The sequence below is a fragment of the Callorhinus ursinus genome, unplaced genomic scaffold, assembly GCF_003265705.2.
Source record: "Callorhinus ursinus isolate GAN/ISIS: 27379988/994484 unplaced genomic scaffold, GSC_fseal_2.0 scaffold51, whole genome shotgun sequence".
Classification (NCBI taxonomy): domain Eukaryota; kingdom Metazoa; phylum Chordata; class Mammalia; order Carnivora; family Otariidae; genus Callorhinus; species Callorhinus ursinus.
The window spans coordinates 716,172-733,817 of NW_027397113.1; the positions used below are offsets into that span (position 1 = coordinate 716,172).

At 53.1% G+C, this 17,646-nt stretch overlaps 1 protein-coding gene across 1 annotated transcript in view; it reads left to right on the forward strand.

The window, feature by feature from the left end:
- The window catches only part of KCNQ1 (potassium voltage-gated channel subfamily Q member 1), a gene marked incomplete at its 5' end in the record, with an annotated part of 315,610 nt that overhangs the window by 93,017 nt on the left and 204,947 nt on the right, over positions 1–17,646 (forward strand). Inside the window, 2 exons of the mRNA XM_025878623.1 lie at positions 1,294–1,416; positions 2,299–2,443. Of these exons, the coding sequence (XP_025734408.1) occupies positions 1,294–1,416; positions 2,299–2,443 (268 nt within the window). The remainder of the gene's footprint in view (positions 1–1,293; positions 1,417–2,298; positions 2,444–17,646) is intronic.

Sequence of the window (17,646 nt, forward strand, 5' to 3'; positions counted from 1 at the left end):
GCCTGGGGTCACCCCCGTGGCCTTGTCGCCTGCACCCTCTGCCCTAGGCAGGACCCCGTGGGGGACGCCAGCCGTCAGGCACAGCTCCGCCTGGGAGCTACAGCTCAGCCCCGGGCTCCCCCTTGTCCCTCTGAAGCCCTTCCGGAACCCACCGTCTGGGGCCTGGACCATGTACCTGGACGGGAAGGAAATAGCAGGGGCCATAAAGCCGAGGGGCTGGGCCCCCTCAGGCATGGTTTTATGGCCCTACAGCCTTCTCCTTTCGGGGAGACCATAAATCAGGCCGTAAAATGAGCCCAGGCCGCTGTGGGCAGACTGCCGGTGGGAGGGGGGCGCGGCGGATTCCTTGCTGAGCCTTGTGCCTTGGGGGCGAGCCTCCCCTGTGAAGGCCGCGCTCGGGTGGTGCGTTCAAGGGGGTGCGGACATGCCTGCCGCTGGAGGATGGGGATCCTGGGGGGGCGGGAAGGACGCAGTGGCTGGCGATGCATTCGTGGGCAGGACACGTGCCTGCCGCTGGGGAAGGTGGGACGTGGAGGTGGCGCGTGGGCCTCAGAGGGGCCAGGCCTGTGGCCTTTCTCGTGGGTAGCATGAGAGCTGCCGTGTTTGTCCAGGTCCCCATCGCGGGTGGTGTCACGGCCGCCCAGGAACCCTGCAGCCCCGTGGCCGGCAACGACAAGGCCCCCAGGATACGTTCCCATCTGAGGCTCCCTCCTATCCCTCACTGTCCACCCAGACGCAGTGTGTCCGCCCCTCGGATCCCCTGCGGTGGCGTTCCCTCCTCCAGGTCATCCCTGCATGGTGGCCATTATGGGCATCTCTCTAGAATGTGGGCCCAAGGCCCTTCTCACCTGCATGATGTCCAGAGACTCCCCCATGACTGCAGACGGTGCCCAGGCACTGGGACCCCACATTTGGGCCTCTGGGAGGGACCTTGCTCTGCCACCCCTCCTGCCTGGTGCCTGCAGGCCCAGGGCGTCCTGTTTTTGTGCCCGTCCCTGCACCCACCGTGCATGGCCCAGGAGAGGCAGCCAAGAGGTGTCTTTGCATCTGAGAAGGGACCAGGCTGGGGAAGGCGGCAGCAAGTGCGCTGGGGTCACAGACGAAGACTCTGTGGTGTTGAGCTGCAAATCCCAGCCAGCATGTGGGTCTGTGAGCTGCCTGGTGCAGGGATGGCCCGGGGAGGTGGGGGCTGGCCTGCAGGATGGGGTGTGGGCAGGATCGGGGAGCTGCAGCTCCCATGGGAGGCCGTTGGGCAGCTCAGCAGCTGACCGCCTCTCCCTTGTGCTGGTTCAGACGGCCTGGAGGTGCTACGCGGCTGAGAACCCCGAGTCCTCCACCTGGAAGATCTACGTGCGCAAGCCCGCTCGGAGCCATGCGCTGCTGTCCCCCAGCCCCAAGCCCAAGAAGTCCGTCATGGTAACAGCCCCCACCTGCCACCCAGACAGGGTCCCTCCTTAGCGGGTGGGGAGGCCTGGGGGGCCATGGCTCCTGGCCAGGGTTTGACCCTGGGGTCAGCTGAGCTCCCGTTAGGGCAGCAACACCACTCTGGGCCTGGGGAAGGGGGGCGCGGGTGTGCCGGGCACCGCCGCCCCGGGGTCCCCATGGCGCCGTGGTGTGTGCACTGGTGCTGCAAGGCCAGGGCCATAGGGGGCCCGGAGGAGGAGCCCCAGGGTGCAGGACCAGCCAGTTCTGGCCGGCGGTGGGAGAGAAGGCTCTCGAGAGGGCCCTGATGTCAGGCTCTCTGCTGGGCACGGTGGGTGTCGGTCGGGGCAGAGGTGGCTGCCCCGGCTCCAGAAAGAGGGCCTTGAGGTCGTGGTGCAGGGGGTTTGGGCAGGTTTGGGGCAAGGATGTCGTGACCGGCTGGTGTGGTGAATGAGGGTGGCGCCCAGCTCTCCCGGGAGCCAGTTGCCCCCAGAGCCCCTGCACCCTCTGTTCCTTGTGCCGAACACCCCCCAGACTCCCCATTGCCTCCTCAGAGAGGCCTTTGCTGGCCCCGGGCTGGCCGCCGGGCCGCCCCCCCGACACGCCGTCCCTCCGGGCGGCCCTTGTCGGCACGTGCCCCGGTGCGCTCTGGGACGTTTACCTGTTTGCCGGCTCCCTGCCCGCCCCTCAGCCCGAGCTCCCGGGCAGCGCCCGTGCCGAGCCCCCCGTGGGACCCCTGGCAGCCCCGCAGTGCCGCCACCAGCCGCGCTTGGCCCCTGAGGCCTGGTTCCCTGGCAGGTGCCCAGCGGGGGCTGCCAGGGGGTTCTGGGGCTAGCGGACGCCCGGGAACCGCCGGCTTACCGCTTGTCATTTTAGGTAAAGAGAAAGAAGTTCAAACTGGACAAGGACAATGGGGTGAATCCTGGAGAGAAGATGCTCACGGTCCCCCACATCACGTGCGAGCCTGTCTCTGAGGCACGGAGGCCGGACCACTTCTCCGTGGACAACTGTGACAGCTCTGGTGAGAAGCCTTCGCCCCAGGCGAGGGTGTGGGGACAGGGACGGGCACTCGGCTCCCGCTGACCTGGCGTCTGCCCGGCAACGTCCTGCCCTCCCCGCCACGGCGCAAAGGCAGGTCCCTCTGAGGAGGCGGGACCCCACTCTGGAGGGACCCTTCCCCTTGCTCTGTTCCATGCTCTGGGGGGCTGGACGCCGGGCCCCGCCTCGGTCGTGCTGTGTGGCTGGCGCCCCGTGTCTGGTAGAACGGAGGCGGCCCGTGCGTGTTGACCCCCCCATTCCTGGCAGAGTGGGGACGGGGCATCCAGAGCCAGCTCTGTGCACCCACACTTGTCCCCGTCCTTGACGCCGTGGGTCTTTGTTCTTCCGGCACTTCTGTGTCCGTCGCTCCCTTCTGGGACATCTTCCCGGCACCCACAAGAGCGTGCCAGCTTACTGGCCGCTGTGGGGACAGTGTTACTGTCTCTACTGGCGGAGAGGGACAGGCTCACATTGTTCCTGACGCTTTGTGCTTATGGGCGCCCAGCCTGCCAAGTGCTCGGTTCTCAGGCGGCTGACCCCTGATGCATCCCCCTGCATGTGGTCCCAGTCCCCTGGCAGCAGGGCGGAAAGTGTTCCGGAAAGGGGCTGCGGCCACTCCCTGTGCCTCAGGGCTGCCTGTGGACCGGGCCAGGGTGCCCACCCCGCTGGGCACTGGGCCACTGCAGCCCCAACCCGTGCGGTCGGGATTCCGCTCTGGCCTGAATCTGGCCACTTCGCTGGTGAGCCCCCGGGATGCGCGCCCCGCCCGCCCCCTGGAGTGGGCACAAGGGACAATTGTGCCAACAAATGCCCGCCCCCCCCAACTCCGGATCCAGGGGCAGGACCATTGTCACGATGCAGATGGGGGCTCTCCGCAAATGCTAATGGGCAGGTCGGGCATGGGGAGAAGCATCTCTGGCTGTTTGCTGAATGCGGGGAGCTGCATTCAGACTGTTTGCTGTTATGAAGTGCCCGGGGATGCCTGCGGAATGGTAATGAGGCACAAGAGCAGGGAAGTCAGGCTTCCTTTGTGGAATGCTTTTGCATGGAGGAGTTTTGCTTTCCCGCTGACACGATAGGTCAGCCCAGCCCCGGGGCCGCGGCGTTGCCGGAGCCTTAGCTGTTGGCCTGGCCCCAGGGGGCCCCGCGTGGCCCCAGCCTGAGGGTGGTGGCTGAGGCTCTCCAGAGCCCTGGTGGGGGAGGAGGGGCCTCATCCCGGGCAGATGCCGTCTCTGGGACGGGCCCACAGCCCCGGCCCCGACACAGCAGGGCGCGAGCAGCCAGGATGAATTCCACCCCCGGCCGGATCCAGGCCTTGCACTGGAGCCTGGCCCGCGTGCATCATCCAGGTGCACCAAGGGGCGTGTGAGGCAGGTGCCCTCCCCTTCCCGGCGCTGGCCTGTGCACAGCCCCCCACCTCCGTGGTTTCTCTCCATGTCTGGAGCCCACGGCGTCTCTGGGCTTCTGTCCTGTGGCACCTAGGGTCCTCGGAATGACTGCCCACCCGCATTCATGGCCTCCGGAGTCTTGTCTCCACCCTTGTAATCCCCGGGTGGAAGAGGCCCTAACTGGCCACAGGAGGACCTGTGGTGGCAGCAGGCAGGGTGGATGTCAGGAGCCCTGCCCTCCAGGCTCACATCCTTCTGCAGGTTCCAGCGCCCCCCTGCTCACCTTGTTCTGGTCACCAGGGTCTACGGTCAGGAGCCCGGCGCGCGGGGGTCTTGCTGTTTGTTCCTGCTCGTGGTTCACAGGAGAGCCCGGTGCTCATGAGCCTAATTTGTGGGCGCCGTCTAGAGCTGGCGCTGTGCCCCCGGCCGCACCCGCCAGGCCTCGCCTCTCTCCCCTCAACTGGCAGCCATCCCCGACCGCAGCCCCAGATCCCACCCCGCGCCCCTTACCCATGCTGCCGTCGCCCTGTGTTTGGGTTTGACCTTTTTAAACCATCCTCTGAATCAGTCACTTGTATAGAGTTGAGACTTGCTTACATTTACCAAGAGATTTGCTGGGTTTCTGCTTCAGAGTTTGGGTTTAATGTTCTTCTTCCTGAAGGTCCGCCGACGGTCAGCTCGGTTTTTGTTTGTCTGACATCATCACATTTTGCCCTTGCTGTTGGGTGACAGTCTAGTTGAGGAAGAGGTGACGGGTTGAGATACATATTCCCTCCGAACGCTCAGCAGATGTGCCGCAGAGTCTGGTTTCCGCCTGTCGTCCAGCTCCTTGGCCACCCTGGGGAGGTGACCTGACCCCCTCTGGGGGCTCCCGGTGCCTTCCCTTGGACTCCAGTGCCGGGTCGTGTCACTGCAGTGGGGCAAGGTGGGGGCTAGCTCTCTGTCCCACCATCCTCTGGGATCCCTGAATCTGAGGGTTCGTGTCTTTCATCCGGCGTGGACATTAGCACAACCCTGTCAGAAATTATCGCCTCCCCTAACGGCTCTGATCTGCCCTGGAGACTTTGACTCAGCCATCTCGGTCTGTCCTCCTTGGTTGTCTCTAATATTTTCCTACTCTGTCTCCCCAGCTGCCTTCTTGGCAGCTTCTTCTCAGTTTGCGGACTGTTCCGACGTGTCTGACCCACTGGTTAGTCCACCTGCTGGGATTTTAATTTCAAGGACCTCACATTTTTTCCACTTCTGTGCATCCTTGTGTGAGGGCGTGATTTGCTCAGTCTTCGCAGCTTGTGTCTTCCTCATAGTGTACAACTTGGAATTAATCAGTCACTTGAACATGCTAATGTCATCATCCGGGCCACGATGTCATCGTTCGTGCCACCACGTCATCACCCGTGCCATGATGTCATCACCGGGCCATGACATCGCCATCTGTGTCATGATGTCATCATCCGGGCCATGACGTCATCACCCATGTTAGCACATCACCATCCATGTCATGACATCATCATCCGGGCCACGACGTCACCCTCCGGGCCATGACGTCACCGTCCCAGCCACCACATCACCATCCGGGCCACGTCATCATCTGTGCCACACTGTCGTCCATGCCATGGTGTCATCGTCCATGGTTCTTGGAGAGTCTACCTCTGTTCACGGTGGCTTCAGCAACTCCTTCCCATGATGGCTGGTTTCCCGGTGGTCAGTGGGGGTCTTTATTTGGGGCTCCTGTGGGCCCTGTTGAGGGGACGTTGCCCTGGAGACCTTGTCCCTTGGATGGGGTGACGCAGTGCACCCCTTCAGAATGTCTGTGGTGTGGGATCTTCGAGATGACCTCACGGTGTCAATACAGGCCCGGTCTCTCGTGAGAACAAGCCCGTCCCCACGCAGCGAGAGGAGACCTCACTCCTAGTCCACAGACACAGGCCAACACCAACTGGTTTTCTCTCTCCTCGGCATTTGCCCCACCTGGCTTGGCGGCTTGGTTCCTGCTTTGCGTTGTTTCTGTGATTGGAGTCTGCCCTCCGTTCATTCGGCCTTGCTGGAGGCCCAGGTTTACGTGTGGAGTCTCAGTCCCCACTTCTGGCTTCATGCTGGTCCCCGGCCTGGCTCTTCGTCCAGACCACAGCATGGCTCCTCAGGTGAGCGGACGCCCGGGACCGCCCACGCCCATGGTCTGCGCTGTGGCCCTGAGGGACGCCCTCGGCCAAGCCTGTAGAAGACGTTTGTCATTTTGGCGAGCTTGTTCGGGAGTTTGTCCAGAGAGGGTTTTGACGGCATCAGGTTATTGCTGGAAAGAGAAGTCCTCGTGTTGGTGACAGAGAGAGTGTCCCCGGCAAGGGAGGCCATGAGCTCCCTGCCGGCAGAGGGCCGGGCCGTGACCCTCCCGGTTGGAACTGCCCGGGGCTCCCTCAAACCAGCAGTAGAATTTCAGAGGCTGCCCCTGGAGATTCTGAGTCACAGGGCCTGCGGGGAGGCCCAGGAGCGTGTCTGTAATGTGCCCCTGCTTACTCTGGGGACTGTCCCTGGGGACCCCGAGGACACAGCCCAGCACTGACCACAGGGGACTAGAGCAGGGCTTCTGTGATTCCAGGTCTGTCTGACCTGGGCCCCCTCCTGGCACCTTCACCGGGGTCCAGGCCAGCCTTTCGTTACAAGAGCTCTCCCCAGATGGAAAACACAAAAGAGCTTTCTCCATGCAGTAAGCCTATCAACACATAAACTTCAGCTAGGATGCTTCACAAAGAAAGACGGGCTACTCTCCCCCTGAGATCAGGGATACAACAGGAACAAGGACACACTGCTCTTGTCACTTCTGGTCCGCATGAACCTGGAGGTTCTAGCCAGTGGAACAGTCGAGAAAAAGACATTGCAGACGTCCAGGTTGGAAAGGAAGAGGTAAAACCCTGTCCGTTGGCAGGTGGCGTGGTTCTCTGACGCGCGGGCAAGATGACCACGGAACGAGCGTGTGAGCGGACCCAGGGCCACATGCAAACATCAATTCTACCTCGACGTTCTGGCAGCAAATAATATGATGTCAAAATTTTAAAAATACCCTGTTCAGCGGGGAGCCTGCTTCTCCCTTTCCCTCTGTTGCTACCCCTCTGTTCATGCTCACTCTTTCTAAAATTATTTCAAAACTTGCACTTACTGTAACATTAAAAACATGAAATACTCAGAGGGTGATCTAACAAAAGATGTGAACATAAAACATTGCGGGGAGGCATCACAGAATCCCCAGGTCTGGGGAGAGGTGCGCCGTGCTGCCGGATCACCAGCCTCAACATTCATCTCTGAACTCAATGGGTTAGCCATCAGAATCCCACCGGGCACTTTGTGAAAACTAATGAGCTGGTTCTGAAATTTGCGTGGAAATGACCCTGAAGTTCCAAAACAATGTTTAAAAACGAGCAGAGTTGGAGGACTAGCATGAGCATAGAGATTAAGTGAATAGAATGATAAACAGAATAGAGTTCGGATAAACCTACACGCGTAGGGACAGGTGACTTCTGACCGAGGCACAGAAAGGAGAAAGGATAGCAGTTTCAACAAATAGCATGGGAACAGCTAGAGCATCAATCTGCCAAACAGTGAACTTGGAGCTACGTCTTACATCATACACAAGAATCAGCTCAAAATTTATCACGGAAATAGAAGCCTAAAAGTTACAGAAGAAGATGCAGGAGAAAATCTCTGTGACTTTGAGAGCTAAGCTTCTCGAACATGACACCAGCAGCATGAGATATGATAAGAACCAACCATTTGGACTTTTCAAAATTAAAAACCTCTCTTTGAAAGACGGTATTAAGAGGATGAAAAGATAAAGCCCAGACGGGGAGAAAATATTTTCAAATCATCCATCTGATAAAGGATTTGTGTCCAGAATATGAGAGGGATGCTTATGGCTGAGGAATAAGACAAAAACAAATAAAAACAGGCAAAAGGTTTAAACAGACACTCATCAAAGAAGAGAAACAGGGGCGCCTGGGTGGCTCAGTCAGTGAAGCATCTGCCTTTGGCTTGGGTCATGATCCCAGAGTCCTGGGACTCAGTCCCATGTCAAGCCTGCTTCTCCCTCTGCCCCCCCCAACTCCACCCCCACTTGTGCTCTCTTGCTCACTCCCTCTCTCAAATAAGTGAATAAAATCTTTAAAAAAGAGAGAGAGAGAAATGGATAAGTACAAGAGAATATATTTGATATCATTAGTTATTAGGGAGATGCAAATTAAAACCACGATGAGGGGCGCCTGGGTGGCTCAGTCGTTAAACGTCTGTCTTCGGCTCAGGTCATGATCCCGGGGTCCTGGGATCGAGCCCCGCATCGGGCTCCCTGCTCATGGGGAGCCTGCTTCTCCTTCTCCCTCTGCCTGCCCCTCCCCCTGCTTGTACGCTCTCACTCTCTGTCAAATGAAATAAAATGAGTTGTTACTACACAATTACTATATTGGCCAAAATTAAGATAATTTTACCAAGCGTGGTGACTGGCCTGGGGAAGATGCTATCACCCACACAGGTACACCGGGGACATGGTGCTGGCACCCTCGTGCACACCCAGCGGTACAGTAAATGGTGCCGCTGTGGAAATCAGTCTGGGACTTTCTTAATATGTTGTATGTGCACCTGCCGTATCATCCAGCCATTCTATTCCTCAATACGTGTCCAGGAGGAATAAGAGCAGACACACATACTGACACGGTTTCATGGAGTTTGTTCATAGTCATTTCATGGAAACTGGAAACGTTGCAAATGCCCATCAACATCCGACAAAATGCTTTTTAAATCATGGTATACCCACACGATGATATACCACTACTCAGAAATAGCAGAGAATGAGCCACGAGCACACAAAACAGCCTGGATAAATAGCAGGATAATTATGATGACTGAAAGAAGCCAGGCACAAAATAAATTAATTAATTAATAAGAGGAAAGAAATAAAGAAAAGGGAGAAAAAGAGTTCAGGGTGCCTTTTTCTATTTGTATGAAACTCTAGGAATCGCTGACTGGTCTAGAATGAGGGCAGGCCGAGCGGCTGTCCTGGGATGTGTGGGCATGGAGATCTGGTTGGGGGGAGCTCAGAAGGCCACAGAGAGACCCAGGGGGTGAGGGCTATGCTCATGATCCTGATTGTGCCAACGGTTTCATGTGTCCAAAGTTACCAAAATCGTATACTTTGAACATGGGTAGTTTGTTATATGTCCATTATGCCTTGATGAAAAAAAAAACATAAAAATATCTTGCATAACAAGAAATACCCCAATAGATTTTTTTAAATGATAATCTGGGGAAAATAGTCACCGCTCATATCATACACATAGGGCTAATTTCATCAGGCTGTCGGGAAACTCTGTAAGTCCTGAAGACAAAAGGATAAAAGATATAAATACAGTTCTAGAAAAAGGAGATACTGAGCTGCTTACAGATGAACAGATGCTGATAACCTCAGTTAGGATCACAGAAATATAAATTAAAGCCATGGGGGCTTGACCTCTCTGACGGGTAGTCGCCCATGGGCCAGTGTGCTTGGAAAGCCTAAGCTCAGCCATGGACGCTGGGAGGATACATGGATGCAGGCGCTATGGAGACACATAAGGCAGTTTGCATGAAAATTCCAGATGCACGTGCCCTTCTACCCTTCCAGAAATGTATTCTGCACTCACATTGCACATTTGCAAAATGACCCGTGGTCAGGGGACTGATTTCTGCAGTTGTTAAATAGCAAAAGATGGCAAACCACCAGCATCCCCGAGTGGAGCTCAGCTTCAGGGGAGTGTCGTATGTGCATCCCTGATGGCCCGCACCTCGGGCTCAGAAGAGGAGGAAATCGGGCAGCATGTGTGTGCAGATACAGTGTTGGAGGAAGGGGAGCCCCGCGAATGTGTCTGGGGACAGCCTGAAAAGAATGCTGGAATCACCTTCTCTGAGACTCAACCACACAGCAAAGTTGTAAAACCATCTGGGCTGGTGCATGTGTTAAAGGAGATCTTTAATCTCTTTTTAGTCTGCTTTATGCTAATTTGTTCTAAATCAATGTGCTGCCTCTCTCAGGGTAATGTATTCATTGCTATTTAATCTTCGAGGGTTGCAATTATGTTGCCATTTGGTAGCAACAAAGTTACTTCTAGTGATTTTATGTTCTTCCGGCTTGGTCAGCCCTTTGTTTCTTGCCTGAGCTTTCAGCTTTTACAGTTCTGCTACCCTCCCCCCAATCTCACGAGAAGTTGATCCAGTTTATCTCATTTTATTATATACTTACTTTCTTATTCAAGAACTACCTTTTTGCTTTTTTGTTTTCTGTTTCCCCAACTTGGGCTTTTATATCTATTCATTCCCTCTCTCAGATCAATTCACTTTTTAAAAAACTTAAGGAAGAGTAACAGTGGGTTGATTTAAAGTCTCTCTTCTGCAAGTTTTAGAAGTCAGATGTTTTCCTCTGGTGCAGGGTTAGCTGAGGCGTAGATCTTGCTGTGAAATATGTTCCTTGTCTTTGCTTTCTTGATCGTTGTTTATGTTTTGACTTTCTCTTTCATCTGAAGAAATGTTTTCTCACTTTTTAAGCAGAACATTTTTTATCTCTGTTGCAGTTTCTAATTTAACAGGCTTATAGGGAGAAGATATGGCCTTTGAAATAGTTGCATTTTTCCAGTAAAGATTTTCTCTGTGTCCAAGTACAAACATGAAAGCATTGCTTTTGTAAATGTTCCGTGGGCCTAAGTTAAGATATATTCTCTATCTGCAAAACACAGACTTTCATTTGTATACACAGATAAAACCTACATTGTGACGGATCACACACACAAGCGCGCGCGCGTACATTCATGGCATCGTTCAGATCTGTCCCACCTTTCCTGGCTGTTGTTACTTTAAAAAATCTAACACCAAATTCTGCCAGATTCTGAAACAGGAAAATTAAATCCTTCTTCCTTTACAATTTTGTCTTTAGAGGTCGAGTGGCAGATTCATGGGGTGGTTCTGAGCACAACCTGACAGCCAGGAGGCTCTGCGAGTCTCCCCGGTGTGACTCTGAGCTGGCTCCTGCCTTCTCTGGGCCTCAGTTTCTGGACCCGCGAAATGGGGATCCTAGCAGGGCTGCGCCCCGGACTATGGTGTTGACCAAACAAGTTAGGACCCTGGGCCTGTGTGTCGCTGGCTTCCGGGTGCCTCTGGCCTCCTCCCCTGCCAAACAACCCACTCTCCACCTGGCTCCTCACACCACCTATCTTGGGGCTGGTCTTTCTTTTACGGTTTCTTAAAATTGTATTGCTTTATAATCTTCACACCATGAACTCTGCAGCTGGGTATGATGTGTAGGCTTCGGTGAGTCCTTTGTTCCTTGTTTGCTTGGTCCCCGTCCCCTCTGGGACCCAAGTGAGTAGTCTAGGATTTATTCTTGTTCTCCGCAGGCTCCAGCTGTAACAGGGGCCGGTCACTGCCATCCAAGCCCATGGCCTTGTGCCACGCCTGCTTTCTTGCCTTTCCCCTTCAGTCCACATGGTGAGACTCCCTCCAAGGCTGCTGGAGCAATTCATCCTGAGATTTTCAATCTCCCCTTCATCCCCCATGGTGGGCAAGAGCCACAGTCTTTCCCACTGCCAGAAATCTCCTTTGCTTCGGGTTTGGGCCAGTCTTCCAGAAACCTCCCTCGAACCCCAAGTACAGGTCCTTTCGTTTCTCTGTCCTAATTGCCGGGATGCATTAGTTTACTGGAGGCTGCATAACTGCGTGGCTTAAGCCACAGAAGTTTCCGTCACTGTCCCGGAGGCGGAAAGGCCGGATCAAGGTGTGGCCAGGGCTGCTCAGTCCTGGGCTGGTGGAGGGTCACCTTCTCGCCTCTCCTCACCGAGTCTTTCCTCAGTTTCCTGCTTTGATAGAGACACCGGCTGTATTGAAGTAGGAGCCTCACTCACAGCCTCATTGGAACCTAACGTCCTTTGAGGCTCCTTCTCCAAATATCACATACGGAGATGCTGGGACGGAGCGCTCTGAACTCTGAGCCTCAGGGACTTGGTTCAGCCCTTAACACAGGAACAGGTGCATTAACCATCAGTGAGTGCTGCCTGGCCTCGCCCTTCTGCAGGCGGGGCTCCCCTTCCTGGCACCCCCGCCAGCCAGCCATGGCAGGGCAGCATCCTCTCCCGTCAGAGGAGGGAAGCAGTGCTTCTCCCCCGAGGCCCTGCTGGCATTTGGGGTCAGATCGGGCTTTGCAGAGGGGCTGCTGTGTGCACCGTGGGACACCGACAAGCAGAACGTCTCTAGATATTGCTGAGTGTCCTGCGGGGGGGGGGGGGGGGGCACTGCTCCCAGTTGAAGACCACTAGGCTGAAGGGACACCTGAGAGCTTTTGGAGGTTTGGGTTTTTTTTAACTGTTTATTTGCACATGATTTTGAGCTACAGAAAAACAGCAAGAATATGAATGAGATCTAAAACATTCACATGCTCTTTAATCTGCAGTTTGCTGATGGTTAATAGTTTGCCCCCACATCGTGCATCCCCCTTTCAATATGTACAATCACGTAGCTGGTTGCTAAGCCGTTGCCACATAAGTCACATGCCCCATAGACCTTTGCCCCTAAACCTTCTGCTGGGTATTTCCTAAAAATAAAGGGACCCCCTTTTAAAGCGACGGCACACTTCAGAACAGCCTCCTCCCACAGACGTGGATCCAGTCCCCTCACCTCCTCAACCGTCCGTGTCCTGGTGTTGCCGGAGGACACGGCTGAACCTTTCACATACTCCTCCCTCCGGGGCAGTGTCTAGTGCGGGGGCCCAGGGGACCAGCTCTTTGGCCCTCTCTACTCTGGAACATGCCTGGTCTCTGCCTCTTATGACATTCAAGTTTCTGAGGGTGACAGTCCTGCCATTTCTTGGGGGTTTTGCTGGATGTTTCCTTGTGGTTGGATTTGGGTTGTAACTTCCCAGCTGGAATGTCCCATCAGTGACAGGGTGTCCTTCTTGGGGGGACCCACCCTGAGGCACATGATGCTCCCCACCCCTCACTGGTGGTGATACAGCTTTAATCACCCATCAAAGAGCCAGTCATTCTACATTGCTTTGCAGCCGATAAGCAACTGGGGGAAATAATCTAAAGCCATGAACATATCCTGTTGCTTATTAAAAAAATGTCTTCTGGATTTAGAGGCTTTCTGGAACCGGGCTTTATGAGGGTGATTGCAAAACGATGCTTTTCCAGCTCTATCACTCTTCCACTAAAATCGGTCCAATGAGAATGGTATTCCAAGGGAAAATATCTCAACTTTGTGCCGTGGGAAAAGCTTTCCTTCTCCCCCATTTATTTACTTCTGTTGACTTATTATCTATATGCATGGGATCATGGATTTTTGTATGATAATTCTTACTGTCCTTCATTATTTCGCTAATTAAATTGTCCCAGATTTGGCTGGCTTCTGTGTCCTTGTGACATGCTCACATTTTTTTGGTTGTTTGTTTTTTAGCATTTCTTTATGTTCTGGTAAAACAAGATTCAAGCTTATTTCATACACACTCTGCTCCAGCCCCAGAGTCCATCAATTTTCTGAGGAGCTCTGGTTCTTTTGAACGGGGGGTGAAATTACTGGAAACCAAAATCTGGGCACTGGGTGTGCCTGTTGCTACTAGGCATCTTTTCTCCTCCGCCCTTCTGTGCACGGAGCTAAGGAAATACACACAAAGGTGTGCACATGTAAATACCTGTGTGCGCACAGACACACCCCTGGGAAATCTGGAGCCCACGCCCGTGTCCCTCCTTCTCCTCTGTCCAGACTGGGCATCCCTCACCTGCAAGCCTGCTTCGTCCCTAGTGAGATGACTGCCTCCCCGCCCCATCAGCACGCAGACTCGCTGCTCACTACGCACCTAACATGTTTTCTTCGTCGCTTTGTCCCCGCCACCATCAAGTCAGACCTGCTGGCTTGTTTGTAGTTCTCCGCCTCCTCCCACTCAAGATTAAGGTTGCTTAGTCAAGCACTGTGGTCTCAAAGCGCTGGCGATAATGATTTCTCTCCTCTCTCCCACACTCTTCCTCTTCTCTCTCCTTTCAGTGTGGTTTTGTCACTCATTTGAAAATTAGTTCTGTACGCTTCATTTTTTTTTTTACTTGTTTTTTAAAACCACTTCATGGAGGTACAATTTATGTACCATAAGACTCACCCATTTTCAGTGTAATTCCGGGAGACTTACTGACTTCTGCAATCATCACCACGATCTGGGTTTGGACCCCCACCCCCACCCCGCCGTAAGACCCGCCGCGCCCACGTGGGGTCCATCCCTGTCCCCACGCCCAGCACCAGCCACCCCTCCCACAGCCACAGCAGGCCCTAGATGTGCAGGCTCTAGACAGTGGTAGAAAATGGAATCTTTGCTTTCCTGGCTGCTTTAAGCATGTTTTTGAGGCTCATCCAAATTATAGCACCTAAAGTGTTTCATTCCTTTTTGTTGCTGAAAAGTAAGTACTCATCGTGCGGACAGCCCCATTTTTTGCTCACCCACTCACCAGTTGAGGGATCTTCCCGCATTGTTTTGCCTTGTTCCCACCTCCTGGCGATTATACGAAACGTGGTTACGAGCTGTGTGCGCGCACTTTCCTTCATCCTGCGGAGGTACCGGCAGAGGAATGGCTCTCGTGGTAACTTCGGGTTTCCCTTCTTGAGGAATTGCTAGGCGGTTTTCCAAAGTGGATGTACCGTTTTACATTCCCACCACCAATCTGTGAGGGTTTCTGTTTATCCAGAACCTTATTACTATTTCGCGTGTTGTCTTTATTCTAGCCACGTGGGTATCTCGCTGTGGCTTTGATTTGTGCTTCCCTAGTGACAAATGATGCTCAGAATTTTTTCATGTGCTCGTTGGCCAGTTACGTATCTTCTTTGGTGAAATGTCTGTTTGGATCTTTGGCCCATTTTTAAACATTAAACTTTGTGTTTTTAGACATTCAGATGCAACCGTAAGAGAAGCCACAGAGATCCCACATGTCCTTTATGCGGTTGTCCTGGGGGCTCTCGTCATTGGAAACCAGAGTCCAAATCACAACCAGGCTGACGTCGAGACAACCGAGGATCGGGCCATTCCTGTGTCAGGGGTCCCGGGTGTGTCCTCTTTGTAGCCACACCGACTTCCCTCCCTCTCTCGCCCCCCCAATCCCTTGACACCACTCACCTGCTCTCCACTCCCCCAATTTTGTCATTTCAAGAACGGCGTATAAATGGGCCACACAGCACCTGAGTGTTTGCAGTTGGCTTTTTTCATGTAGCGTAACTCTCAAGACTATCTGTAGCTCGTTCGTTTGTATAGCCGAGTGGCATTCTGTGGCGTGGACACACCAGTTGGTTTAACTCCTCGCCTGCTGGAGGACAGCTGTGTGGTTCCCAGTTTGGAGTTACTACGAGGCTGAATAACAGGCCCCAAAACATTGAGGTCCAGATTCCTAGAACCAGGGACTGTCACCTTATATGGTGAAGGAGACTCCACATACACGCTTAAATTAAGGATATTGAGACTAGGGGGGATCCTGGATTATCCTGGGGTCCAGTGTCATCATAAATGTCCTTGCAGGAGGGAGGCAGAAGGGGATTGGACGACAGGAGAGAACAGTGACGTATCACCGGAAGCAGGGGGAGAAGACGCAGTGTGCGTGTGAGTCAGGACCACCAGCTAGGGAAAACAGGCAGCTTCCAGAGGAAAGAGAAGGCAGGGGAGTGGATCCTCCCCGAGAGCCTCCACAAGGAATCATACCTGTCCAGGATGTTCACTTCCAACTTCTGGAACAACTCTTCGGAATTGCCGAAGAATCCATTTGCGTCATTTTAAGCTGCTGAATTTGTGGTAATTTATGACAGTGGCCCCAGAAGAGTAAGACACAGATGAAGTTGGCATGAATACCCATGGACAGGTTTTTGTGTGAACGTGATGTGGTTTCTCCGGGATAAGGCCCCGGGGGTGTACTTGCTGAGTACGTCTTCTAGAAATGGCAAACCCGTTCTCCCCCGTGGCCGTACCGACTTCACGTCCCCTCCTGCAGTGTCGGGGTGACCCCGTTTCTCCGTGCCCCTGCCAGCGTCTGGTGTGGACACTGGTTTTCATTTCACCTGTTCTCACAGGTGTGTAGCAGTATCTCATTGATTCGAGTTTGCATCCTCCTGACCGCTGGTGATGCTGAGCATCTTCTCGTGCGCACATCGGCCCCTTGTATCTCTTACTTGCCGAAATGTTCCAATCATTTGCCCATTTTCCAACTGGAATGTTTCTAACTCCTGAGTTGTGAGAAGACGGTACTTACTCTAGATACTAGTCCTAAGCCAGATCTGTCATTTATACATGTCCTCACCCAGCCTGGGGTTGACCTGGTGCTCCTCACCAGGTCCTTCACAGAGCAAATATTTTCATTTCAATGAAGTCCGATGTATCCTGTGTATGGATTGTATTTTGCTGTCGAGTCTGAGAGCTCTTTGTCCTACCCTCGATCCTGAGCGTTTTTCCCCATAGTCTCCTTGGTAACAGCTCTACTGGGCTCTCATTCGTGAACCGTGCAATCCAGCCATTTGAAGTGTCCGATTCCGCGGTCTCACTACATTCCCAGAGTTGTGCAACCGCCGCAGTGTCAAAGCCGTTTCTCATGACCCCCCAAAAGAAACCCAGCCCCCTTTAAACACCATGTCCCAGTCCCCCATTCCATCCCCTTAAGCCCTAGGCAACCACTCACTGGCTTCCTGCCCCTATGGATTTGCCTGTTCTGGGCATTTTACATAAATGACGTCATACCATACGTGGTCTTTCGTGACTGGCTTCTTACACTGAGCGGCATGTTTTCAGGATTCACCCAGCATGTTGTCATGCATAAAAGTACTTCATTTTACTTTACAGCCAAATAATATTCTGTTCTTTGGACATATCAAGGTTTTTTTGAATCCATCCATCAGCTACTAGGCATTTGGGCTGCTTCCACCTGTTGACTGTTAGGAATAATGCCGCTGTGAACATTCGCGAACACGTTTTTGTGCGGCCATATCCTTTCTCTTGGGGAAATATGTGGCAGAGGCATGCTGAGTCACAGGGTAACTCTATGTCTAATGTTTTAAGAAACTCACAAACTGTTTTCCAAAGCGAGTGTGCCATTTTTCATCTCCTCACCGTGTATGAACGCTACAATGTCCCTGTATCTGTGTGAGCACTTGTTATTACCTGTCCTGTTATTTAGCCAACATCGTGTGTGTTACGTGGAATTTCGCTGTGGTGTTGATTAACGTTGCCCTAGGACTAGTGATATATTGAGCATCTTGTTGTGTGCTGACTGACTGTTTATATATCTGGTTTTTGGAAGAAATGTCTATTCAGATTCCTTCATCCGTTTCTAAAAATTAGAATATTTGTCTTTTTGTTTTTGAGTTATGAGAGTTCTTCATCTGTTCTAGCCATCATTCCTTATCAGATAAATGATTTGCCAATATTTCTTCCCCACTGGGGGTTTCTTTTTGTTTTCTTTAGAATGTCCTTTGAACCACAAAGTTTTAATTTTGTCAAAGTCCAACATATCTTTTTTCTCTTGTTGCTTCTGCTTTTGGTGTTATGTCTTAAAACACATGGCCAAATCTTGGGTCATGAAGGTTTATCCCTATGTTTTCTTCTAAGAGCTTTGTTGTATTTTGCTCTTTGATCTATTTTGGGTTAATTTTTGCATGTGGTGTAAGGAGGGGTCCAGATTCTTTTTCCTTTTTTCCATACAGTTCCAGCACCGTTTGTCCACAATGTAATTCTTTCCCCACTGAATACTTTTGGCACCCATGACACAAATCGATTGACCACAGA